We start from the raw sequence: 25,586 nt of genomic DNA, 5'->3' as shown, positions 1-25,586 counted from the left end.
ATATGCTGTCTAGGTTTGTCATAGCTTTTCTTCCAAAGAGCAAGCATCTTTTAATTTCATGGTTGCAGTCACCATCCACAGTGATTTGGGAGCCCAAGAAAATAGTCATTGTTTCCATTGTTTCCCCATCTATTTTCCATGAAGTGATGGGACCGGATGTAGACATGTGCCAAAATCTGAGATTCCACTTCCCTGGCCAACAGGTGCTTCCATAGACATTTACTGAGCATGTACTTTCGCCAAAAGTATGAGCATAAAATCTGGTAATATTATAGTCCCATGGGGTGTTAGAAGGCAAGAGCAGGCATTTTCCAGCATCCCCTGACTTCATGATAACAAGCCCCAGAGACCTGAGAGATACTGGGTCACCGGGTTTGGGGTGGGCTGAGTAGACACAGTACAACAGTACATGTCAAGAGGATAAGGAATTCCAGGACAGGGTCCATGTTTTCGAAATGACCTATTATGGGGTCCAAGTCATTCTTCCCAGGAACATTTGTTAAAGTGATTTACAAAGAATTAGAGGCTAACGTCAGAATATCCCCTAGGTATCTGGGAACTGGTTTCTGAATTATACCAATATTGTTAGAAGCCTTTGGAGATTATAGTCATTGAGTTCCAGATCCAACCTTTTCTTCTGGTACATAAGCAAGAAGGTTAGATTTTAGCGCTGAACTTTGCAGAGTTGAAGCCGAGCTGGGAACCAAGGGTCAGCACAGGGGTGGGGAATGGGAGGGTGGAGATATGTATGCGTGTGTGTGTGTGTGTGTGCATATATTTAGTGTACACCAGGCAAGTCTTACTCAGAGCGAAAATGTTCATTGCCAATACAAATCCAAAAATTCCGCTGTGATTCTAACATTGTTCTGAAGTGGTTGGTTGACTCAAGGAAACGCACTTCCTGTGGGAGACTGTCCAAGTGTCGCGTGAGGATGATGTCACCAGCACAGTCAAACCCTGATTATATATAATCAACTTTCCAGGTGGATGCGATGCTTTGTTCTGATGTCTTGAGCAATTTCTGTTCGTGAGAACTGGAGATGCTCAATTATAGCAGCATCACCAGTGAGGATCTTGAATCCTCACAGCACACACACACAGTTTTATGGCTGTCCGCAGTGGTCCCGAGAAAGAACTTCTAGAACCCCTCTGAAACAACTTCATTGCATATGTAACATCAAGCTGGGGCCGCCACAGGCACCAGTTGGGTGTGTTCCTGGCTTCCCTTCTGGAGTCAGAGCCTTGTCACTGTCAGATGACAGCGTCCTCCTCATCATACTACAAGGCAGATCTTCTTACGGAAGAAAATCTCTTCTGTGGAGGGTGTGCCTCTTGGGAGGCACAGTGTTTGGTTGGACTGGTCTCCTTACCACCTCGTCTCCAGGCAGGCACACACAGTGAGAGGGCTCCTGGTCAACCCCCGCCTGTGATTTGTTCCTGGAGCTGTGTCTCTGAGTCACTGTGTCTTTCACCCGTTTGTCAAGCACCTCAAAGACAGAGCTGCTTCTTTACTGTCTCCTGTTTGCCAGGGAAGCTGTATCTTTTTCAAAATCGAACCCCAGGTTGACCTTGGATTAGCCAGGCCTCAGTTGCTATCTCCACTTGGACCTTTCTGGGTCCCCCTGACATGGTACCAACCCATCTTCTAGGAATACTGCCCCGAGGCACTCTCCACCATTCACCTTTCAGGTTGTCTTCTGTGAAAATCCTTTGGGCTTTGGGGTCCAGTGTCCCTAAAATAGCCTCCTCTGAGTCCTCAGATTTCTGCTACTCCTAGGGTCCTGTGTTGCCTTGATGTAATCCTTTGCCTCCTAGTCCAGGTCACCAACTCAAATAGTGCCTCTGAGCGGGTGTCAGCCTTTCCAAGTCTCCTTATTTTTGCGGCGGAAACATAAGATTTAACAACCCATCTGAAATACAATTTTACATTTTGATTGCTTCTGCCCCAGCCATACTGAGGTTACTTTCAATCTACATATATTTGTGGGAACAGGCTTTTTCACTGCAGTTCAATTCAAGTACACCTTATAATATCAGTGATTATAAAATACCATGGACTAACAGAGTGTCTTGCTTCCAGAGAGTTCAAACTGCTTTACAATTCTACCAAACGTAATTTATCTTCATAAGCTGCTGCAGAGACAAGGAAAAAAGCAAGATTAATAATCACATTTTATAGATGGTGAAATAAAAACCCAGAGAAATTGAGTAACATTTTTCCAGAAATGCACAGTCCTTCCTGTGCTCTGTGATTAGTGTTGCAGATTTATTGCCCAAGTTGGGAGTGGCTGTGAACCTTGCACTTGTGTTATTAGTGTGGATGATGGAGACATGAACTTGGCCGGGGAGGTTGGGTAAGGAAGAGCTTGTACTGTGAAAGGTAATGCAGGGTTAGGGTCATGCTCTCCAGTAGGAGGACATGGGGGGTTGTGGATGAGCAGTATTCTTTCTAAAGCTAAATGGCGAGGACTTCGTTGTTAGATATATTAATCTTTGTACCTTTTTCGTATAGATAAATGAAAAAACTCTTTAATGGTTATGCTTTAATATATTTAAATAGTTTTCCTAATGTTTCAATTTATAAGGAAGAAAATGGACCTTTAAAATGAGGAAAGGGGGGCTTCCCTGGTGGTCCATTGGTTAAGAATCCGCCTGCCAATGCAGAGGACATGTGTTTGATCCCTGGTCTGGGAGGATCCCACATGCCGTGGGACAGCTGAGCCCTTGTGCCATAACTCCTGAGCCCATGCCCTAGAGCCTGCAAGCCACAACTGTTGAAGCCTATGTGCCTAGAGCCTGTGCTCTGCAACAGGGAAGCCACTGCAATAAGAAGCCATCACACCACAACTAGAGAGTAGCCCCTGCTCTCTGCAACTAGAGAGAAGCCCATGCATCAAGAAAGACCAAGCGCAACCAAAAAGTAAATAACATAAATAAAACTTTTTTAAATGAGGAAAAAGGGTGCTCTTTATCTAATTGCCGTCCCATGGACTAAGACACATTGTACATAATACATAAGTGATATACTGTCTGTTGACTGCTTTCGCCAGGCCAGGCCCTGTGCTAGGTGCTCCTATGATGCTGTTTCATTTTATCCTCCTACCAACGTCAGGAAATTGGTATACAGCCACGACCTGATGGCACTGTGAACTTGGGGTCCTGAGTGTTTCCACTCAGCTCAGGTGGTGTCCACGCCTCTGTCAGGGGTCATTCCCCCATGGGGTCACAGCATCTGCACATGATCTGGGAAGGCCTCACTAGCTACATATACTGTCAGGAGAGCCAAATATCAAAGCTTAATCACTGGTGTGTCGAAAATGACAGTTGTTCGTTCTCTTTCTATAGAAAGATAGAATTTTCCATGTCTTGCTATGGAAATGTTGGAGAGGAACAATCTCTCTTTCTTAGGTGCAAATTTTGTCTGACACTTCGTGTGTGTTTCAAGTATTTTTGATGTCCCAAAATAGCAGCAAGGAGCCTCTGTAAGAGGATTCCATGGGCTGGTAAATGAGGGTTGAGTCCCTGACACAGCCCGGGCAGTTCTGAGCCCAGAGGGGAAAGGCCATGTCCCAAGCTGGCAGCCCTACCCGCTGCGGACCCTAACCGAGACCAGAGACAGCCCTCATGCAAGAGATCAGGATATGATTTTTTTTTCTTTTTTTTTAAAGCATGTAAACTTTGAAATAGAAAGGCCAAGTAGTCTGCCTCTTGTCTTAGGCAGTGTTGCCAAGGAGATGGCGCCAGCTTCAGGGAAAACTGGTGCCTGCTGAGGGTGTGGGATTGAAACAGAAAGGTTTATTCCTTCTGCAGAGGTGTGGTGAGCACCTAGGTGCTCCATACCTGTGCTAGACTCCAGAGGTGCAGCCAGAGGCCAGGGATGGACGTGTACTCACCCCGCCCTGTGCCTGGAGGCCACCTCGCCCATTCACCTCCCCCCGCCCCGCCCCACCCCCTAGGCTTTGCATCTCCTGCATGTGTGCTGGCCGCAGGCCCATTGTTGCCTCCAACTAGACAGTGAACTCCTGGAGGAACCACAGGGTCTGGTTTCTGACCGTCAGCACCCAGCACAGTGCCTGGCACATAGAAGATGCTTAGGAAAATGGCAATTGAATTATTCCCCACTAAGTGACTAAATGAGGGGTGCTAAACTCTGTCTTTGGATAACCCCTGCTAATAATGGTTTCTTCCCTGAAGAATGAATACACCTTAGCAACCATCGAATGTGCTTCAGGTGCACTGAACAAAAAGAAACCGATTTTAGACTTGACTTTGAACATCCAGGAGCTTGGAGCCTTACAGACCAGTGGAGCAGGGACCAGGCATCTGCCCGATCATAGCAGAGGGGTCTTTGGTTCCCCAGGGATTACTGAGGGGCCAGATAGAGAAGTACCTTCCTGACCTGAGGGCTCGTGCTGAGCAGATTTTTATGAAGCATCTGCTGTGTACCAGACTGAGACTCAAAACACAGGCCCTGCCCTTGGGATAGTGGAGGGCGAACACCCGGACATACATAAACAACAGTCGTTCAGTCGCTCAGTCGTGTCTGACTCTTTGCAACCCCATGGACTGCAGCACGCCAGGCTTCCCTGTCCTTCACTGTCTCCCGGAGTTTGCTCAAACTCATGTCCATTGAGTCAATGATGCCATCCAACCATCTCATCCTCGGTCATCCCCTTCTCCTGTCTTCAATCTTTCCCAGCATCAGGATCTTTTCCAGTGAGTCGGTTCTTTGCATCAGGTTGGTCAAAGGATTGGAGCTTCAGCATCAGTCCTTCAGGTGGTCAGTTGGTATCTATTGGACCGATCTGGTGGTTCGTGTCTGTAGGTTCATCACGCAGTCCACCAGCACCGAGAGCAAGGTGTGTTTGAGTGCGGAAGGGGCGGGGAGGACAGGCTGTCTCAGAAGTGTGACCAGCATGTCATGTGTGCAGACAAGAGGACACAGCCTTTGAATAGGGAAGAGTTTCAGAGTAAATTGGAAAAGGTTGAACCCAAAGGCAGGAGACCAGTAGGGGTTTACAAGAGAGGGCTGGACCACAGAGGGCTCCAGCAAGCCTACAGTGTGGAGCTGAGTGGATGATGGCTTCTAGAGGAATGGGAAGAGATGGGCCTTTATCAGCCCTGCCCATTCACACACACGGAGGCCCACTCTTCCCCAGGCGAAAGGCTCGCGCCTGGGCTCCTGTTCCTTCATGAAGATTCGCCCCTTCCACCCTCCTTTGTTTGCGAGCCTTAGAACTTTCCATCTGAATCACATATTTTAGCACTTTCTTATATTTAATAAAGGTTTATTCAATCTACAAATCCTTACTGATTGGCTCCTAAATGCCAGACCCTGCGCTGCCGTCATGGACGTAGCAGAGGAGACAGACACAGTGAGGAGGTTATTGGGAAAGTGCTGTAAAGTGACATTTATGGCACTAGAGATGGAGACTAACCAGTGTCAAGGGATGCCTGTCGGTGGCGGTGACAATTAAGCAGAGGTTTGAAGGATGAGCAAGAAGGAAGCCGCCACCTGAGAACCAGCGGAGAAAGCATTTGACGCCGAAGCAAGAGCTCCTCAGGAAGGCTCAGGAAACTGGTTAGGCTGGGGCTTACTGAACTGGGAGAGCGGACTGGATGACTGCCAGGCTGGGCAGGGCCCAGCGGGCGCAGGGGACTGAGAGTTCGTTCTCAGGGTGGCAGGGAGACTGGGAAGGACTTCACGCGGAGGGCCTGTGACCTGTTGAGCTGGTAGAGAGTGGACTGGAAGAAGCAGCAATGACGTGGAAAGATGGGAAGGCCCAGGTGAGGTGGTCAGAGCCAGAGCGGTGGCTGCAGAAGTGGAGAATCCAGGGCCAATTGAGCTACTTCAGAGCTGCCATTATTGAGTGGCAAGGATATAGAGGGAGAGAGAGGAATCAGAGATCAATCCCAGGTTTCCAGCATGAGTAATGGGGCAGGGTGGGGAGGGGAGTGCGATAGTAATTCCATTTAGTGAAACAGAGGACAGAAGGAGGAATTATTTGGGGTGGGAGGGTACAGAGAAGAGTGCCCTTTTAAACGCAAGTTGAGGTGGTCGAGAGATATTCCAGTGGAAGTGTCCGGCCATCAGAAACATAAAGCTGGAGCCAAGAAAAGTCCAAAAAGGAGACAGACTTTTGGAAATACACAAAACGGGATTTAAACTGCTAAGAATGGACACGGTGACCATCGCAGTTTCCTAGCGTTCAGAGATGAGTACCACAAAATACATGACTCAGAGTAACAGAGACTTGTTCTCTCAAAATTGTGGAAGCTAGGTGTCCCAAATCAAGGCCATGCTCCCTCTGAAGCCTCCAGGGAGCGGCCTTCTTGCCTCTTCTAGCTTCTGGCTCCTTGGCTTGTGACAGCATCACTCCAGTCTCTGCCTCTGTCTTCACATGACCATCTTCCCTCTGCGTATGTGTCCAGATCTCCCCCTTCTTCCGAGGACACCGGTCATACTGGATGAAGGATGCACCCTGCTCCAAGACGACATCATCGTAACTGATGACATCTGCAGTCGCCCCGTTCCCAAAGAAGGGCACATGTTGAGCTACTGAAGATTAGGACTTCAGCATGACTTTGGGACATGGTTCAACCCCATAAGAATTACCTAGAAAAACAATGAAACGAGAGAAGAGAAGGGGTTCTGGGGCTTTGCCATCGGCAGCACTTGGATAGAGGAGGACAAGCCGTGAGCAACAGAGCGGAACAAATGCAGGAGCATGTAGTGTCATTCGAACCAAGACTATGTGTTTCAAGACCAGACGGAACGATCACCTGTGTGGAAGAAACAGGACTGTCAGGCTCCAGAGCTGAGAAACTGACCAGTAGACGTGACGTGGTCCCTGCTGGCCTCGGCGAGCTCCGAGCTTGAGTGGAGCGGAGGGGCACGTCCAGTGAGAGGAGGAGGGAAGATGCGAGAGGCAGAGCAGTGGAAGCTGCCGGAGATGACTCTTCAGAGATTTGGCTTTGGAAGGAGAACAGAGAACTAGGGCAACAGCTGCAGGGAGCTGAAGGGATTAGGAGAGGTTTGGTTTTCGCGTGTTTTGTTCTTGCGTTCTGTTTTATTGTTTTTAGACGGGAGACACTGGAGCGAGGGTGTGCGCTTGGACTAGGTCTGTTTGTGTGTGTGTGCGCGTATTGTTTGTTTTCGTGCTCGACTTCAGTTGTCACCTGTGCTTTGGTGTCGCCTCCCCAGCGACCCGTGGGGGACAGGGTCTGCAGGGGAAGGGGGCTGCACCTTCTGTTTCTTTTGTTTCCCAGCTGCCCCGCCTGATGCCCACACATTTGCTCACTAGGATCACAGCAAAAGAAATCCTCTGCCATACATATCGTGACACCAGGAATTGCTGTCATTCCGTTTTCTGATGGACTAAACAGTTTTTTTAAATATTTACTTACTATTTATCTGGCTGTGCTGGGTCTTAGTTGAGGCATGAGAACTCTTAGTTGCAGCATGTGGGATATTACTTCCTCAACCAGGGATCGAACCTGAGCCCCCTGTATTAGGACCTCGGTGTCTAAACCAATGGGCCACCAGGGAAGTCCCCAGCTAAATGATTTTCACAGGTCCCGTTCCTAAAACGCGAGCCTGCTGTTTCTCGCCCAAGAACATCATTGTCATGCCCTTTGCATGACAGTCTTACCTGTTGGATTCTGCTGGGCAGATCATCAGGGAACAGAATCTGGGAAATGGGTTTTCAGGAGTTCCCCGTGGTCTGCTTAAGGGCATGAAAAAGTAGATGCCCTTAGTGAAAGTTAGTCACACAGTCGTGTCCAACTCTTTGCAATCCCATGGACTGTAGCCCACCAGGCTCCTCTGTCCTTGGAATTCTCCAGACAAGAGTACTGGGGCCTGAGGACCAGTTAATTAATCTGACAGGAAGGGCAGCCTCATGGTCAAGTCCCGAGATGGCCCCACGGAACCAGAGCAACCTGACCCTAAGACCCGACCTGGAGACTGGAGTGTCCAGGCTACAACGGCCAAAGGGACAGGTCACAAGAACGGGGACAGATGTGCTGAGATGCCTGATTCTGAGCCAGCAGCAGCTGCCACAGGAGGGGCTTCTCAGGACCAGAACAGGTACCTCCCCGAGGAGAGGCCCGAGCCTGCACGTGAGAGGAGGCAGGTGGACACATCTGACTCTCGAGCAGAGCAAAGCAGGTTCTGCCACATGTGTAATAAGAGTTGTTTTCACTATCATGTTCTTTTGAGATACTCCCTTCTTTTCAAAAAGATGTGTTGGTTTTTTTTTTTAAATCAAAACCACTGCGGAAGAGATGGCATTGCTGGAAGCAACCTGCGGTAGTCTCATCAGTTCCACATAATGATCTGTGGCTCTGGAAGCCCTGGTGTGTGGGGGCACTGCTCGACACAGTGACCTAGACCAGGTCGAAGGTCCCATGACCTGGGACAGTCCAGCAGTGATGCCTCCCCAGGGCATCCGTGCCGGAGGGCAAGAGCTGTCCCCCACGTCCACACGAACCGTCAGCAACTAGGCTGGGAGGAGACAAAGACCAAAGACAGGGCGAAGTGCCAGGCACAAGCACTGGAGCAGAAGACACCCAGCAGCGAGGGGACGGGGACAGGGGAGACCCCTCAAGTAACAGCTCGCTCCCTGGCCCTCCGCGGCAATCCCCGCCTTCCAAGCCCATGGAGACCCAGCCTTGGCCTCGCCGCCCAGACCACGATCTCATAGCTCTGGAAGCGCCAACAGTAGTGCTGCCTCTCCAGCTCCAAGGAAGGGAAGAGACTCCTTTTCACATTTGAAAAATCAAAAGACTTGATAGCAAGACCTTTTGGTTCTTATTTGTTTTTTCAGAACCATTATGTAGAGAAAAAAAAAAAAAAAACAGCAATGAGAGCCAGTTGAAAGGAGCAGGCAGGGAGATGCTTTGTGGGCAGGGAGAATTCAGCTCGAAGCTCCAACAAGTGGAGGTGCTCTTGGCACCCCCTCACTCCCTCCTCTCCTGCTGGCTGGGCAAAGATAACCCAGATAGAGAAAAGTCTCCCAGCTCCTGGGCTCCCCCTCCAGGCTGCTAAAAAGGTGGAGTTGCATCTTCCTGGATCACTTCATCCAGGGGGCTGTTGGTAGAGAAAACAGAAGTTGGGCCAGTGCATCAGCAGAGTGCCTTGAGCCACGTTTAAAAAAAAAAAAAAATCTTAAACTGAGTTCATATCTCATGCTCTGAACGTGGTGTTCTCCAAAATGTACCCCTAGCAATCATGACCAATTCCTAGAAAAGCGGAGCTACTCTGTGGTCTTTGGTTTTGATTACCAACTACATGTGAAATTTTCTCTTTGAGTTTAGGTGATTTCCTTCAGAAGTTCCAGCAGGTAACCAGGCTTATCATGTGAAGGAACATAGTTTCTAAAGTTAGGAAAGGGTTTATAATGGAATTCTGATTAACAGATCATGAACCAGGTACTATAATCGTCATAGTAGAGAATTCTTTAGAAGATAACAAAAAAACAAAAGTAGTGTTTCCTTGGAAAAGTGTGATACAAACTCCTAAAAAGGGATTGTTGACATAAACAGATACTGTGTTTAATCCCATTCTGGGTGGAGGCAACTTGTTTTATATATGACTGAAAATAGAATACTTCTGCTTCAGAATTCCTTTGTAAAAACTGAGCATCCTTGGGACTTCCCTGGTGACCCAGTGGTTAAGACTCGGAGCTTCCACTGAATGCTCAGGGTGCAGGTTTGATCCCTGGTCAGGGAACTAAGATCCTGCATGCCACTCAGCAAAAAAAAAAACCAAAAACCTGGGCATTCTCTAGAGGTTGGTTTCCTGGGTTTTCAGCTACAAAAGATAATTCCTGAGTATCTCAAAAGCGTTGATTAGCTCATCTGGCTGGAGCGTGATGGTAATGAAGCAGTAGCTGTGGTTCCCTCTGGGTCTGCTCTACAACCTCAGACCTATCATGCATCTCAGCCAGTCATCCAACCAGGCTCCCTGCTGAAGGGAGAACCAGGCCAAAGTATGCAGGGATCATTGCAACCCAGCTCAAGAACAACAGAACCTTGAGGGGGTCACTAACGATAGCTTGGGTTTGAAAGACTGGATTTTGTTGTTGTTGTTGTTGTTGTAGAATTCATATAGAAATAGCTTCCTGCATTTCCAAATTGCTAATGACATTTTTTTTCCCATTCTTCCTTTTCAGGGCCCCTGAGATCATCCTGGGTTTACCATTTTGTGAGGCAATTGATATGTGGTCTTTGGGCTGCGTCATCGCAGAGCTGTTCCTGGGCTGGCCGCTGTATCCAGGAGCTTCAGAGTACGATCAGGTGGGTCCAGATAGCACAGGTGCTCTCAGCCAGCTCTCTTCCTTTGTCTGGATGGGCACCCCTTTCATAACCTGACATAGGGGCGGGGCTCTGAGGTGTGATACTGTCTCCCAAACCTTGCTTCCTTTCGATCGCTTTTTTTTTTTTTTAATTTAGCCACGACTTTTATTGAAGCATCTTATCTGTGTTGTCTCCTTAAGTACCAGAATCCAAATTTACAATTGAGGATCGCCTGGCTTTTCTTTGTTCTTCTTCCTTTTCCTTTGATTACTTCTTTCTCTCCCTATAAAATTGTCGTTTTTCTCTGAGACGCTAGAGCCGTTAGTATACCACGTGTGTGGTGACAGGAAAAGCCCTGACCTCATTCCCATCTTTCCTTGCAGATCCGGTATATTTCACAAACACAGGGTTTGCCAGCAGAATATTTATTAAGCGCAGGGACAAAGACAACTAGGTTTTTCAACCGGGACACGGACTCGCCGTATCCTCTGTGGAGGCTGAAGGTAGGAAGAACACACACCTCGTTCCTCACCAACACCCAGCTTTTGGGGAAGAAGGTCCCATTTGCGGGGAGCCTTTAAATGAGGCATGTGGGTCCTGGCTCTGACTCTGATTGGGCCACGGGGGAGGCGCGACTGTGGTTGATACCTGGTGGATGGATTTTCGAATGTTCAGAAAGCACCGCTTTGCTTGACCTACTGCCTTTGCAGCTCAAGCTCTGATTGCTGAACTCCCTCGATTTCATCCAGTAAACCTGGACGACCTGCCTGGTTGGCTACTGGATAGAGAAATGAAAGACGTGAACGGCCCCCCTCCCTTAAGGAGCTCCCAGTGCAGAGGGAGACTGAACTTGTGTGACAAGCCCTGCCCCCTCCCCATGACCAGCACCCTGTTTCAGGCAGGAGCAATGTGGGAGCCTGGAGGAGGGAGGCTTGATTCCTGCTATGGCAGAGGGTTGAGGAGGAGCATTTGAGCCAGGCCCTGAAGGATGCAGAGCGCTTTGCAGGAGGCAACACAGTATCCCAAGGCTCCGGGAGGGCTCTGCTGGCCCCCCAGCAGGTGGTGTAGCGCCTCACTGCACACCGTAAACTCGGGCAGTTTGACTTGAACGGAAACATATTTTGCTTTCACTTTGATCTGTGCCTAGTAATTAAAATTAATGTTGTTTTTTTTTTCCCCTGGGAAGGAGAAAATAATATACATCTTAAGTGTGTTTTGTGTTCATTTTAGGTGTTTCTTTATTTTTTGCAAGAGTGTGGGTGGGTATTTTTTTAACAGAAACCACAGCCAAACTGTAATACATTTAGAGATAATGCATGGTCAGTGATGGCAAAAGATTTAGAAAAGAGATCTGGCAGCTGAGCAGGCCTCTGAGGCTCTTGATGGGAGGCTGGCGTTTGGCAGCTGTTGAGGGTGAGCGGCTCAAGGTCAGGTCCAGTGAAAAAGAGTCCTGGCGGGAGGAGGCTGAGGCCGGCCAGGGGCGGGGTTCACTTCTGCGTCTTAGGAGCCTCAGGCCTTCGTGGCCAGCTGTTCCTGCGTCGAAGCCTGGATCTTAGCAGCTCCAGGTGTGCTGTCCTTGACTGAGTCTTGGAGGATCAGTTACCTATGATTCATGAATGAGTCCAAAATCCCATAGTCATTGGAAACAGCAGCTTCCTAGACTGAGGCCAGTTCAGGAACTGGACGTGTGTCCCCTGGACCCAGACAGAGGGGACTGCCAAGCAGACTCCGGAGCCAGCGGTCATGGGACCTTGGCAAGCTCCTCAAGCTCTCTGCCCCCGTTTGCCCCTCTGGAAGATGGGCTGGTAATCAGCCTCCCTAATTTGGCTGTGAAGGGCATTACATGAGTTCACGTGCTTTGGAACAGTACCTGGGGACTTCCCTCGCAGTCCAATGGTTGAGAATCCGCCTGCCAATGCCGGGGCCTCGGGTTCGACCCCTGTTCCAGGAAGGCTGCACATGCAGAGGGGTAACTAAGCCTGTGCGCCCCAACTACTGAAGCCCGCGTGCCCTAGAGCCCATGCTCCACAATAAGAAAAGCCACCACAATGAGAAACCCCCAGTGGCCACAACTGGGGAAAGTCTGCACGCAGCAAGGACACAACACAGCCAAAAATAAATACATAATTAAATAGATAAATAATTTTTTCAGAAAGTAGTGCCTGACACATAGGGAGAGCTCTATCTGTATGAGTTTGATAAGTTAAAATTTTAAAATATGCGGACAAAGGGCTTCTGCTTTTCCACATATGAAACCTAACCGCATCCCTTAAACTTAGGGGAGAACATGGTTCTCTTGGGGTTGTGGCATATACTGCCTTCCGGGGATCCCCTAGACCCAACTCAGAGCTGACCCCCGCAACAGGTGTTCATGGGAAGGAAGGAAGGAGGAGGGGTGACCTAAGTGTGGAGCAGGAAGAGAGGAAGGAATTCCTGGGCAGGTCGCTTTAAGAATCCTGTCTCCTCTGAAAGGTGGGAAAAGATCCTCAGGGGGAGAAGCAGAGGTTGACAGGTTTGGGTCACAGTGATTAGGAAATAATTCACATTACCAACGGGCTCTTGCCTCTCTTGACCAGACACCAGATGACCATGAAGCAGAGACGGGGATTAAGTCAAAAGAAGCAAGGAAGTACATTTTCAACTGTTTAGATGACATGGCCCAGGTAAGCTCCGTGGGTGAGTATACAGTGTTAGCCCTTTCAGAGCCAAGCACAACACTTCTGCCGGAGTAATTAACAGAGGATGGAGGGTAGAAATCCACCTGTGGTGGCTGACCTTGACCTTAAACAATGATATGTCGGCCTTAGGAAGTATACCACTGGGTTTGTGGAACATTTTTAAGACCTTACACCAGCTCTTTAAAAATAGCTTCAGTTTACTGGCTCTCAATTGTAAAATAGCACTGGCCAATCTTACTGATGTCTTCATGAGAAGAATTCAACCCCATTAGTTCATTTGAGTACCATGATGAGTTCTCTAGTGCCACCTTAACAAGGGGCCATAAAGTGGTGACTTAAGACAACAGCGTTTATTCTCTTGCAACACTGGAGGCTGGAAGTTTGAGATCACAGTACCAGCAGTCCATGTCCCTTCTACCAGCTCTAGGAAGAAACTGGCCCAGGCTGTTCTAGTTTCTGGTGGCCCCCAGTAACCCTCGGTTTCCATTGAATTGTATCTGCATCCCCCAATCTCTGTCTCCTTCATGTGGCCTTCATCCCTGTGATCCCTCTTTTCCCTGGGTCCAAAATCTCCCTTCTTTCTCTTACAAAGACACCAGTCATTGGCTGTATGGCCCACTCTACTTCATTGCGACTTTAACTTGGGTACATCTGCTGAGACTGTTTCCAAATTAGGTTCCATTCCCGGGTACCAGGCACCAGGACATCCATCTTTTGTGAGAACACAACCCACTGCAGTCAGTCTCTCTCAGGTCACCTTTGTGTCCAGAGAGAATTCTAGAATGTCAGCTATTTTTAGAGTAAAACCTAGTCTAAAATCAGGGCAACCCAAAGTGAGTTTTTTTCAAAGCCATGAGAAACACAGCTCCAGACCAATAAACACTTAAGCACACTTCTTACTAAAGATAAGCATAACCAAAACTCATGACTCCAAGTAAAGTATACTTGTCAGTTGATGAGAAGCTTTGATTTTCTGAGAAAACTGAAATTGCTTTCCAGTGCATGTCTTGGGGCGGGGCGGGGGGAAGAAAACACCACAAAACAAGGCTTTTAAAGGTCATCCTAGTATCGGTTTCCCAGGCAGTACAGTGGTAAAGAATCTGCCTACTGATGCAGGAGACACAAGTTCGATTCCTGGGTCAGGAAGCCCCTGGAGAAGGAAATGGAAACCTGCTCCACTATTCTTGCTGGGAAATCCCACGGACAGAGGAGCCTGGCGAGCTACAGTCCACAGGGTCACAAAGAGTCGGACATAACTGAACAACTGAGCACACGCAAACACTTAGACTTGCTCTTGGAAGAAAAATCTTGTGTTCAGATATCCTGCCTGCCTTCACCAGAGGCAGTCCCAGTGAACCCAGGGACTCGAATAACTCAGACCCTGGCTCAGGAGCTGCAAGAAGACTGACCCACTGTAGGTGTGGGAAGCAGGCCCCAATACCTCTCTTGGAAGGTTAAAGAAATAAACCTTTTTGCATCTTAGTTTTTACTGCTTGGTTGTAATTATTGTTTTTTAACCATGGGAAAATATATGTAGCCTAAACCCTGATGCTGGGAAAGATTGAGGGCAGGAGGAGAAGGGAACGACAGAGGATGAGATGGTTGGATGGCATCACCGACTCAATGGACATGAGTTTGGGTGGACTCCGGGAATTGGTGATGGACAGGGAGGCCTGGCATGCTGCGATTCATGTGGTCACAAAGAGACGGACATGACTGAGCAATTGAACTGAACTGAAAATGGTACAACTCTTAAGTATACCATTCAGTACATTCACATTGTCATAAGCTCGGTCTCCAGAATTCTTTTCATCTTATGGTTCTTTTCAATGAGGCATGATGCAAGGTGCATTTCAACCTAACTGATGAAAGCAGGAGCCAGCTGCACCCGCACATTCATGTGTGTGCAGGTGCCCACAGGGGCCTCTCTCTTCCCTGAGGAGCCTCCCCTGGCCTCTCCTGCAGAGAGAACAGCCATGACCTGCAGGCAGTGATGACCTGTGGCAGCACCCTCCACGGGGCAGACACAGCCTTCTGGGGGTTGGGAAGGGGTGACCGGGAGATTAGGATGGAGCCGCAGAGCACAGAATAAGAGGAATGGGGCAAGGGAGGCCCAGCGGGGTCTTGGTAACTTGTCCCCACTTGCTTGCAGGTGAACATGACAACAGATTTGGAAGGGAGTGACATGTTGGTGGAGAAGGCAGACCGGCGGGAGTTCATCGACCTGCTGAAGAAGATGCTGACCATAGATGCCGATAAGAGAATCACTCCAATCGAGACCCTAAACCACCCCTTCGTCACCATGACGCACTTACTCGACTTTCCCCACAGCACACAGTAGGTGTCCCGGTCGGTGCTTTATCCCAGAGGTCGGCAGACTTTTTCTTTAAAGCCCCAGGTAGTGCACATTTCAGGCTTTGTAGGGACTTCCCTGGTGGGTCCAGTGTTCAAGACTCTGAGCTCCTTTCAACGCAAGGAACGCAGGTTTGATCCCTGGTCAGGGAACCAAGATCCCACATGCCTCAAGGCCCAGGAAAAAAAAAAAAATTCAGACTTTGTAGTCGTATGGTCTCTGTCACAACAACTCAGCTCTTCCATTAGAGTTGAAAGCAGCTGTAGACATTACAGAAACCGACAAGGGAGGCTGTGTTCCACTAAAACAGTATTTATAAAAATAGTCGGCAGCCACATTGGGACCCTGGGCTGAAGTTTCTTAACACCAAAAAGAGGGAACAGTGGGGAATGAGAGGGCAGAGGCTGGGTGGACCGGACCCGGGGTGTCTGCACCAAGGGAGGTGCTCAGAATGGCAGCATCTGTGATGCAAAGCCATGTGCAAGCCAGAGGTCACGTGTGGACTTGGTCCCGTGTGGATTGGGACCTGTTGGTTTGTTCATTCATTCATTCATTCACAGGGCTGGGCCAGGAGCTGGAGGCAGTGGGGAGCAGAGCCGATGGCCACCCTGGGGAGTTTAGAGTCTATAGGAGGGAAAGTGAAAAGTGAAAGTTGCTTAGTCATGTCTGACTCTGTGACTTCATGGACTATTATAGTCCATGGAATTCTCCAGGCCAGAACACTAGAGTGGGTAGCCAATCCCTTCTCCAGAGGACCTTCCCAACCCAGGGATCAAACCCAGGTCTCCCGCATTGCAGGTGGATTCTTTACCAGCTGAGCTACCAGGGAAGCCCCTATAGGAGAGAGGAAGGCACTAAACCAGCAATCCTCAAATAACCAGGCTATTCTCAGGGGATACAAAGGGTGAGCAGAGCATGTAATAAGGGGACCTTGCTGGAGGCAGGGCGGGGATGACCCACGGACGTGACCACCCAAGGAGAAGGAGGTGCTTGGTGGAAAGGCCAGCAAGAGCAGAAGGGGCCTTGCCAGGCGGAGACCCCAGCATGGGCAAGATCAAGCACAAGAGCCTGGGGACAGGGAGAGGTGAGGCCTCAGGATAAGCCAGTGGCAGGGCTTCCGTGTTATGAATTTCGCTCTTTCTCCTAAGAGTAATGGGAAGTCATTAAAGGATTGATGGCCGAGGAATGGCTGATTGGAGTTGTGTTAAACAAAGATCGGTCTGCTGTTGCTCGATCAAGTCAAATAAGCTTGGAAAAAATGCCCATCAGATTTGGCAACTTGGAGGCTGCTGTTAACTTATGGAGAGCTGTCTCCATGGATGGTAAAAGCAGAAACCAGTTTAGCAGGCTGAAAGGTTGAGGGAGAGGTGAAGAAACAGATGGTACCCTTTCAGGAAGGAAGGCTGTGTTAGGGGAGGGAGGAAATAGAGGGCTGACTCGGGAAGGCCCAAAGGGGAGTTTTCTTTTCACACGGAAGAGACTTGAGCATCTTAAGAGGCTGATGGGAAGTGCCTGGTAGTAAGTAAAAGATTAAAGATAAAGGATACTCAGAAAATGTTTCTCGAGGTAGTGGGAAGGACCAGGATTCAGAGGGCAGGTGGAGGAATAGGCAACATCACAGGGGGTGGGCAGAGGAGAGTGCGTGGCTGTTCCAAGTGCCTGGTGCAGTGGAGGAGAGTTCAGGGGCTTCTTCCACCAGCTTCTGTCTCTCCTTGTTGAAAACAGGGTATTGGTGGTTAAAGGAGGGCAGGAAAGCTTAGGTAGCGGAAGGTAGCAGAGACAATTGAACAGAGAAACAGAGCAGAATCGCTGAGTATGGGGGTTGGATGTGAAAACCGCGGGGTATAAATGAACTCCCCAGGTGAAGGCATGGAATCAACAGGGTCCTTCCAGGTTGGCGTTTGGCTGGGCTGCTAAGAGAAAAAGATTGACACAGATTTATGATGTTGGCAGTGAAGAGACTGTAATCCAAAGTCATGGCTATGTGAGGCTTAGCTAAAAGAGAAAGGAAGTGAAGCTGGAAGGGGTCCAAAGAGACTGAGTGGTCTGGTCAGCTCAGAGAATGCTTAGTATAGTGATAGTTGAACTAGCCAGATGGGTGGAAAGTGTGCTCAGCAGGTGGGATGCTTGAATTTGTGGTTGTGGAAATGGCGTGGTTTCAGGCTTGACGGTCTGGAGTGGCTGGTGTTGACAACAGGTCCCTGGAGATGAAAAGGAACTAAGGAGCCAGGGAGTCCGACCAGGAATCAGGGTGACCTCCGAAGGGCTTCCCTGGTGGATCAGATAGTAAAGAATCTGCCTGTAATGAAGGCAACTCGAGTTCGATCCCTGGGTCGGGAAGATCCCCTGGAGAAGGGAATGGCAACCCACTCCCAGTATTCTTGCCTGGAGAATTCTGTGGACAGAGAAGCCTGGCGGGCTACAGTCCATGGGGTCGCAAAGAGTCGGACACAACTGAGCAACTAACACGTCTACTTTTTCACATTTGGAAGTCTCCCAGGTGGGCAGGACTGAGCTGGTGGCCTGGCCTCGGTGACTGAGGGGGAGAGAAGAGAAGGGAGGATTAGTTTAAGGAGGCGCCATCACAAAGCGCCACTGAGTGGCTGAGTGTCATAAACAGCAGACACTCACTTTCTTATTCTATAAGTCCACGATCGAGGTGTCCGGCAGAGTTGGCTTTTTCTGTGGCCTCTCTCCTCGGCTTACACACAGCTGCCTTCTGCCCATGTCTTCCCGTGGTCTTCCTCTTACGCTGTCTGTGTCCTGATTTCCTCCTCCTTCTAAGGAATTGAATCAGGGCCCGCCCTAATGACCTCATTTCACCTCTTTAAAGATCCTATCTCCAAATTCAGTCCCATTCTTAAGTACTGGGGGGGTTAGAACTTTAACATGTGAATTTGAGGGGCACAGTTCATCCTATAAACAGAGAGTAAGGAGAGAGATCACTTCAACCTCTGAGGCACTTGGGACATGAAAGAATAAACAGCCCATTCCCTGGGTGTCTGCAGGGAGAAGCAGGGTGCTCAAGAGAGCAGCAGATTTCAGGTGGCATCAGGAGAGAGAGGGATACACGGAAGAGCCTGCAGCTAAGACAGCCGTGGGTCACCATGGGCCCCGCCACGGCCAGAATCAGATCGGGTCAAGTCTCAAGGCTGGATTTGACCCTCAGCAGCATATGAGAAATGAGGGTGTGGCACCCATCACCAATAGTGCTTCCTCTCTTTTCGGTCTGTTCCTTACTAGCTGTTGTTGAGCAAGTCAGATTGTATTGCAACAACCAGATAGTGCCTCTGCTTTAGAAGCATGCTTGAAACAACCAGACCCGAGTACAGAGAAGGAACTGGGACCCATCCCTTGCAAACTCTCTTTACAGGATTTGTCCTGTTTCTGGGTATAGGAGGGGTAAGTCAAGGGGTGTCAGTCTGAACCACAGAAGAAAGGCAGACTTGGCGATTTACTGCATAGGGCCCCCAAAGATCAGCCTTGGTGTCATCAGGAGTGAAGTGGGATGGCTGAGAAACAGCTGTGGATAGGAGATGCAGGGGTGCTGGTGAGACGGTTCGTGGTAGCCACGTGCACTGTCAGTGAGACATTAGTGCATGCCCAGCCATGTCCAGCTTTTTTGTGACCCAATGGACTGCTGCCCACCAGGCTCCTCTGTCCAAGAAGTTTCCCAGGCAAGAATGCTGGAGTGGGCTGCCGTTTCCTTCTGCATGGGATCTTCCTGACCTATGGATCGAACCCACGTCTCCTAAATCTCTCCTGCATCAACAGGTGGATTCTTTACCATTGAGCCACCTGGGAAGCCACCTGCACTGTCAGTGAGACAGTCTCATGCATAAAGTTTGAGGCTTGGCTGGATGACCTCAGGGTGCTGCCTGTCTCTTGATTCTGCATGGAAGCAAATACAGGATGTTTCACTGTGTGTGGTGAAGACCCAGCACGGAAACCATGGGCATCAGCTCCTAACTCAGAACCTGGTGTGGAACCAGGGGACGCACTGACAACTTAGGTTTCAGAAAATAGGTCTCCGAAGGAAAGAAGGGTCTTTGAGCACAAAGTAGGCCTGATCCCCAAGTAACCCTAGAATTTGCTGGGCAGACCATGAAGAAGTCTGGGGCCAGAAGAAACCTCCAGCCCACCCCTGGGGCTGGGCCAGGGCTGCCCCCACATCTAGATTATCAGATGAAAGAGACTCCACTCGTTTCTCCATGCCAAGATTCTAGTGCACAAATTCCTTAAAAACTATTCTCAACATTAACCCAGTGTGAAAGTCCTTCCCTCTGAAACTAAGAACTCAGATCGTTTCAGTTAGAGAATTCGGAGTCTGAAAGCTTTGTGTTGAATTGTCGAAAAACCACTAATGCATTAAATACGGTCCAAAAGAACACAAAGTCCATTGTTTTATTCTTTCAGCCTCCATGTGAGAGCACTGAGCAGTAGGTTTGGTACTGAGTCGATGCTCGGAACGTGTTGGCATTGCCAGCATTCGTGTTTTCAGCTCTCGGTCACCGGAGAATATGTTTTCCTTCTTTCCAGGGTCATCAGTCATTGTTTACTTCATGTGCGTTGTGTGGCCAGTGTAAGTCATCACCAACTCACAAAGAATGTCTAGGTCAGTTCAGGAAATCTTTCACAGAGAGGATGTTTTGGGATAGCCCACAAGCATCTATTTGGCCCAGAATCTCGCTTACCTGTAGTACAGTATGTAGTTGTCATCTTAAAATGGTAGAATTTTATTGTGACTATACTACTTATAATTAAGTATTTTAAATGGAAATTGAAATGGGATCTTGCTATCCTAAACATTAGCATTTGAGGAAAAAGGAAGTTTAATTAGAAGAAGACCCAGAAATGAATGAGACTTGGCGGGCACATGTGTTCAGTGTGTCTCTTTCAGACCCCATGGACTGTAGTCCACCAGGCTCCTCTGTCCGTGGAATGTTCCAGGCAAGACTACTGGAGCGGGTTGCCATTTCCTACTCCCGGGTATCTTCCCGACCCAGGCAGAGATCAAACCCTCGTCGCCGGCATTGGCAGGCGGATTCTTTACCTCCACACCGCCTGGGAGGTGCAGACGTGAATGAGAAACAATGTACAAACAGTTGAAAATCCTGTGGTGGGTTTTCAAGAACTTGGTCAAGGCCACTTATGGCTTTCTTTGTCCTTGATGCTGGTGTCCGCAACACTTTTATACTTGAATTTCATAATTACGAGTTTTGTTTTGTTTTGTTTTGATTCAAGAATGCAATGCAAGAAGAAAAAGAGGGAGAGAATTTTTATTTTATGTAACTGGGTAAGAATCAGAAAAAAGAAAGGAAGAATGAAGGAAGTTAAAGAGAATGTACATGTCTACGTGAAGCTCTTGATCTTGGCAAATTACCTATCCCTCTCTGCTTTATCCTTACTTGCAAAATAGGGACAACAGTTGTCTGTCTTCCCCTCATGGTTGTTGTAGGACTGAGTGAAAGAGTGCTTGTGAACAGCCGCCACGCTGTCAGTAAACTTCACCGCTATTAGTAGTTGTTAAAATCATTATTCTCCATCCATGCACAATCCAGGGAGGAGCAGGAGTGCCAATAGGTCCTAATACCGGGTTGGCTATTCTTTGGCTGACCCCTAGATGGCGCTGGTGCCCTGGATTAACTGGAAAGGGTGTGGGCAAGGAATATGGAGGCAGGTCATCCATTGCTGACGGTCCCAATCAGAGAACTTACATGTTTATATATGGGCCAGAAACCACTTTGAAAGCCAAGAATGAGCTGTGGAAATTAGGAGACAGATCAGCAACAGGAGGAAATGCAGTGAGAGCCAAGAGGTCTGTTTTGTGTTGGTGGAGAACTGTTACCCACCCAGGATGGGGAGGAGGCAGTGAGAAGGTGTGGGGTGGGAGGGGGCGGGGAGCAGAGTGGAATTCCTGTAAATACTACCAACTCTTGCAAATGCAGACATTGCCTGAGAAATCCAGGAACCTGAGACCCAAAGTGAAGTGTCTTGGTTGTTTTGTTTATTAGATTAACTCTCCTCTCTTTTTCTCTCTCCATTTTCTCCCCTGTAATTCCATGTTACTGTCTTTCCCTGACACCTCTGTCTCTGCCTTTTGCATGAACAGCGTCAAATCATGTTTCCAGAACATGGAGATTTGCAAGCGTCGGGTGAACATGTATGACACGGTGAACCAGAGCAAAACCCCTTTCATCACGCATGTGGCCCCCAGCACATCCACCAACCTGACCATGACCTTCAACAACCAGCTGAACACTGTCCACAACCAGGTGAGTGGGGAGCAGAGGGGAAGGCAGACGGGGGGCTGACAGAGCAAAGGTCAGGGATTATATTTTCCCACCAAGCTGAGTCAGGAGACAAAACTCCAATATCATATACAACAGACAAAATCCCTCTACTGTCACGTTCAACTCTGCAAGAAGGTGTTTGTCCTCGTCGTTATTTCCTTTGAGATCCTCAGGCATTCTTTGTATTGACTCCTAGCCCCTTGAAAGGTCCCAGAAATGACTCACTAAGAGAGTTATTTCTGAGATGGTACCTCCTACTGCTTTCCTGTCCTGCTATGAGAATAAGGTAAAGGAGATGCTGGGATCCTCTCATGTCTGACATCTGCCTGATGGAGAATTCTAGAACTGGAAGGGATGGATGCTAGCGGTCATCCAGCTCAGGCCCCAGGTCCTCATATCCACACTATTGGGTCCACATGATCTCTTTTCAACACAGACAAAACCTGTCCTTTTCCAAGTCTTGTCACCAGAATCCCAGCAGTGAGAACTAAAAGGGGGCCCACAGCTTTCAAACCTCTTGCAGAAAATTTGCAGAATCTAGCACCTAATTTACTGCTGGAAATATGGATGATACCCAGGAAATATGTACTATATGAAGAGTCTCCAAGCCCTTGCTCAGGCAGCCTCTGGTATCTAAGAGACTTTAACTTTTATTCCTACCTACCAGTATTACCAGTTCCCCCAAAGAAAGTGTCCCTAGATTTTCTTCGGTCTTAGTATCGGTCTTTAATGATAACAACACACCTGTGTATGCGTGTGTGTGTGTGTATACACGCACGTACCACACCCCTCGACAGCAGAAGAGCATATATGTTCCAGTGTGAATACTCTGCCTGGCCATCCACTCTCTTTTGACAGGTCCCGTGCTCCCATGAAGAGTCACTGACCCTGCTTCCCAGGCCATTCCCAGCACGTTTGGTTGCTAAGGCCCAGCTTTCCTTCCCAGCCTGTTCCTCTCCCCCCTGTGCCCACCCTCTAGGAGAGGCTGCCTAGAATCTGCTGCCCCCTGGAGGCCACTGGTGTCCTTACCGTTCTCCTCAGCCGGAAGAGTTCATTTCTCTAAGGCCTGGAGTCCCATGCGATAAACATTCCCACCCAGCGCCTAGCTCAGTCCTCAGGCTAAGGCAGCCACCGCCACTCAGGTGAAGTCCTTGACAGAATGACCACGGTGATTCTGCTCTTCGTCACCAGAGACCCAGCACGGTGAGCGGACCGTCTGGCTGGTGCCCTGAGCAGGGAGAGTAGAAGATACATTGAGACGGGAAGTTGGGCCTAACTGTGAGGAAGGAGGGCCAGCCTAAGATGCGTATACAGTGTTCATTAGGCAGCAACCAGAGACTTGTGAGCAGAGGTGGCATCACACACAAAGTAGTCATTTGGAAAGAATGTTCTAGCCTCTGTGGCCAAGAAGAATTAGAAGAGAAGTGGAGACCAGAACATCACTAGTCAAGGCCTTACAGGTCCCAGGCCCCAGGACAGAAGGCCTTAGCGAAGGAAGTAGTGGTGAAAAAGAGGGAGAGGGTCCCGGGGACATTTGGAAGGAAGGAGCAGCAGGACCAGTGGCTGACCAGAAGGGGGAGCCACTGAGCACCCGTGTGGGGACCGGGAGGAGACTGCTGCTAGTGCCCCAGGGAGGGAAGCCAGGAGGCAGGAAGAGGAGGGGAGAGTGTGGACTCTGGTGTGTAGAGGGCAAGGGGCTAGTGGAAGCTGTGTCTGAGGGGAGCCTCCAGGAGAGGTGAGGCTGCAGAGAGAACAGAGAGGAAACACAAGTCATGCCGCTGGTAACAACACAAAATGCTGGCCCCGTGCAAATGACTATAAAATAGATGAACAACAAGGACCTACCGTACAGCACAAAGAACTGTACTTAGTACCTTTTAGTAACCTGTGATGGAAAGGAATAGGAAAATCATATGTGTTTATTCCTTTCACTAGAGTTTCCCTCTGTTAGAATATATACACATAACACAACATTGTAAATCAACTACACTTCAGCAAAAAATAGTGATAAGAGATGCTGGCCACACATGTGTCACACGTGCATTCCCAGTCACACTACCTGCAGGCTGACTGTGTGATGCTGCACAGACAGACATTTGTTGTTACAATAATATCTTAAAATCTAAACATGGGCAGTACCTAATTTGGTGATTACTTTCAAACAAATTCCTTGCTTTGCACTGAAATTCAGCATAAAATATAAGTATAAAAGACATGTAAAATGAGACTTTATCCTTTTCATCAAATTTGACACATATGCATACCTTTCCTAAGGTCCTAATTTCCTGATACCCTTGTGGCTCTTTCCCTTTTTACTTTTTTAGTCCTTGTAGCCTCTAGTAGCAAAATGTCTCATAAGCAAGGTTGACAATGAAGCCATGGGTTACTCCACGTATGTTACTAAACAATCAGCATGAAGAAGACTGAGATGGGGTGAAACTGGAAAACTGCCAATGTAGAATTCCTTTTCCTTCCATGACCTTGCTTCACATGGAAGTTCAGCCTCAAATGCTGTCTCTTTCTGAAAGAGAAGGGAGAGAGGACATAACTGCAGTGTCTGTCTAACACAGCTCCATTGAACTTAACCCATCTCAAGTTCTCTTGACCCCCCGGCACCTTCTCCTTGCCCTTGAGCCTTAGTTGTGGAATGCCAGCACGAGAATGCACCAAGTTCCAACAAGCAGCCCGAGCCTCAGCATGTCCCCCTGTGTCCCTGTTTCCGTAGTGTTACTTCTCCACAGCAGCTGTGGTCTGTGAACGTCTGAGGGCATCTGTTAAAGTGCTACCCTTAGACCTTGCTGCCCAGGCCCTCCCCAAGCGCGTTTGCTTCCGTGTCAGGCTCCGGGAATCTGAGACCCGGGGCCTGGAGGAGCCACTTCTAGTTTCGTCCTCCCCAGTAGAAACCAAATCCAAATACCTGCACCCGAAGGCCCTCAGGTTGTGGGACGGAGCTGGGGCGTGGAGAGAAGGCAGGCAGGCACTCGCCTCCATATTCCAGGGCCCAAGCCAAGGAACCCGGATTAAGACTCAAACCAAAGCCCTCCAGGTGGTTATAAAAGTGTTTATGTCTGAGTGGAAGGGCAGATCATAATTCTTTCTAGCCAGTCCTTAACTTTGCAGTTTAGACTTGACATGCAGGCATCCGTGTGCACTTGCAGGCCCTGCAAGTATTAGGAACAGGCCCTGAAAATATTAAGAACAGGCCCAAATCTAAGCATCAGAGGTGATTCTGTGTCCTGGGCTGCAGGTGCCTACTTTCCCCTGAGACTTTCCAACTGTATTTCCACTCCCCTATTTTTGCTTTTTTTTTGGCTCATTGTTTTCATTCATTCGTTTGCTCTTTTTTGAGTTCATTTATTTTATTTAGATCCATGTCTCCCAACATGCCATCTCCCTCATGTTTTATTTGTTTTATTTTTGTCTAACCCCACCATTCCTTTAGGCTCCCACCTCCACCAGTGCCACTCTTTCCCTAGCCAATCCCGAGGTCTCCATACTAAACTACCAATCTGCACTCTGCCAGCCCTCAGCGGCATCCATGGCCGCGGTGGCCCAGCGGAGCATGCCCCTGCAGACGGGAGCCGCCCAGATCTGCGCTCGGCCCGACCCCTTCCAGCAAGCACTCATCGTGTGTCCACCCGGCTTCCAAGGTAAGGCGGAGTGGACCCAGCCTCCCACCTGCTTCCACCAGGACCGCCTCTGTGGTGCTGGCCCCATGCTTTTCTGTCCTGCTAAAGCCCTCTTTGTTTCTTTCTGCGAGAGCCCTGGCATCACTGAACTTGAGGGCCCCCATCCTGCGGCGGCCAACCTAGAAACAATGGACTTTGGCTTCTGCATCAAGTCCGTTCCTTGTTATTCGCACCACCTGCCAGTGGTTTTGTCCTGGCTCAGCCGCCATCTGTAAATCAGCGCATTGTGTTTGCTCCCATTGTTATGCTGATGTCAGCTCTCGCGGTGCCTCCC

General features: G+C 48.9%; 1 protein-coding gene across 4 annotated transcripts in view; it reads left to right on the top strand.

Moving 5' to 3' along the window:
- HIPK2 (homeodomain interacting protein kinase 2) overlaps positions 1–25,586 on the top strand; it is a 208,278-nt gene that overhangs the window by 131,253 nt on the left and 51,439 nt on the right. For 2 of the 4 annotated variants that reach the window (XM_061165905.1, XM_061165904.1), the window contains exons 3-8: positions 10,176–10,299; positions 10,683–10,802; positions 12,876–12,962; positions 15,130–15,314; positions 21,443–21,605; positions 25,066–25,273. In XM_061165905.1, coding sequence (XP_061021888.1) covers positions 10,176–10,299; positions 10,683–10,802; positions 12,876–12,962; positions 15,130–15,314; positions 21,443–21,605; positions 25,066–25,273 — 887 coding nt within the window. The remainder of the gene's footprint in view (positions 1–10,175; positions 10,300–10,682; positions 10,803–12,875; positions 12,963–15,129; positions 15,315–21,442; positions 21,606–25,065; positions 25,274–25,586) is intronic. The other 2 variants (XM_061165907.1, XM_061165906.1) reach the window with 1 other exon arrangement.

This window comes from Dama dama, chromosome 18, assembly GCF_033118175.1.
Source record: "Dama dama isolate Ldn47 chromosome 18, ASM3311817v1, whole genome shotgun sequence".
NCBI classification, from domain to species: domain Eukaryota; kingdom Metazoa; phylum Chordata; class Mammalia; order Artiodactyla; family Cervidae; genus Dama; species Dama dama.
This window is presented reverse-complemented; position numbering and strand designations above follow the sequence as displayed.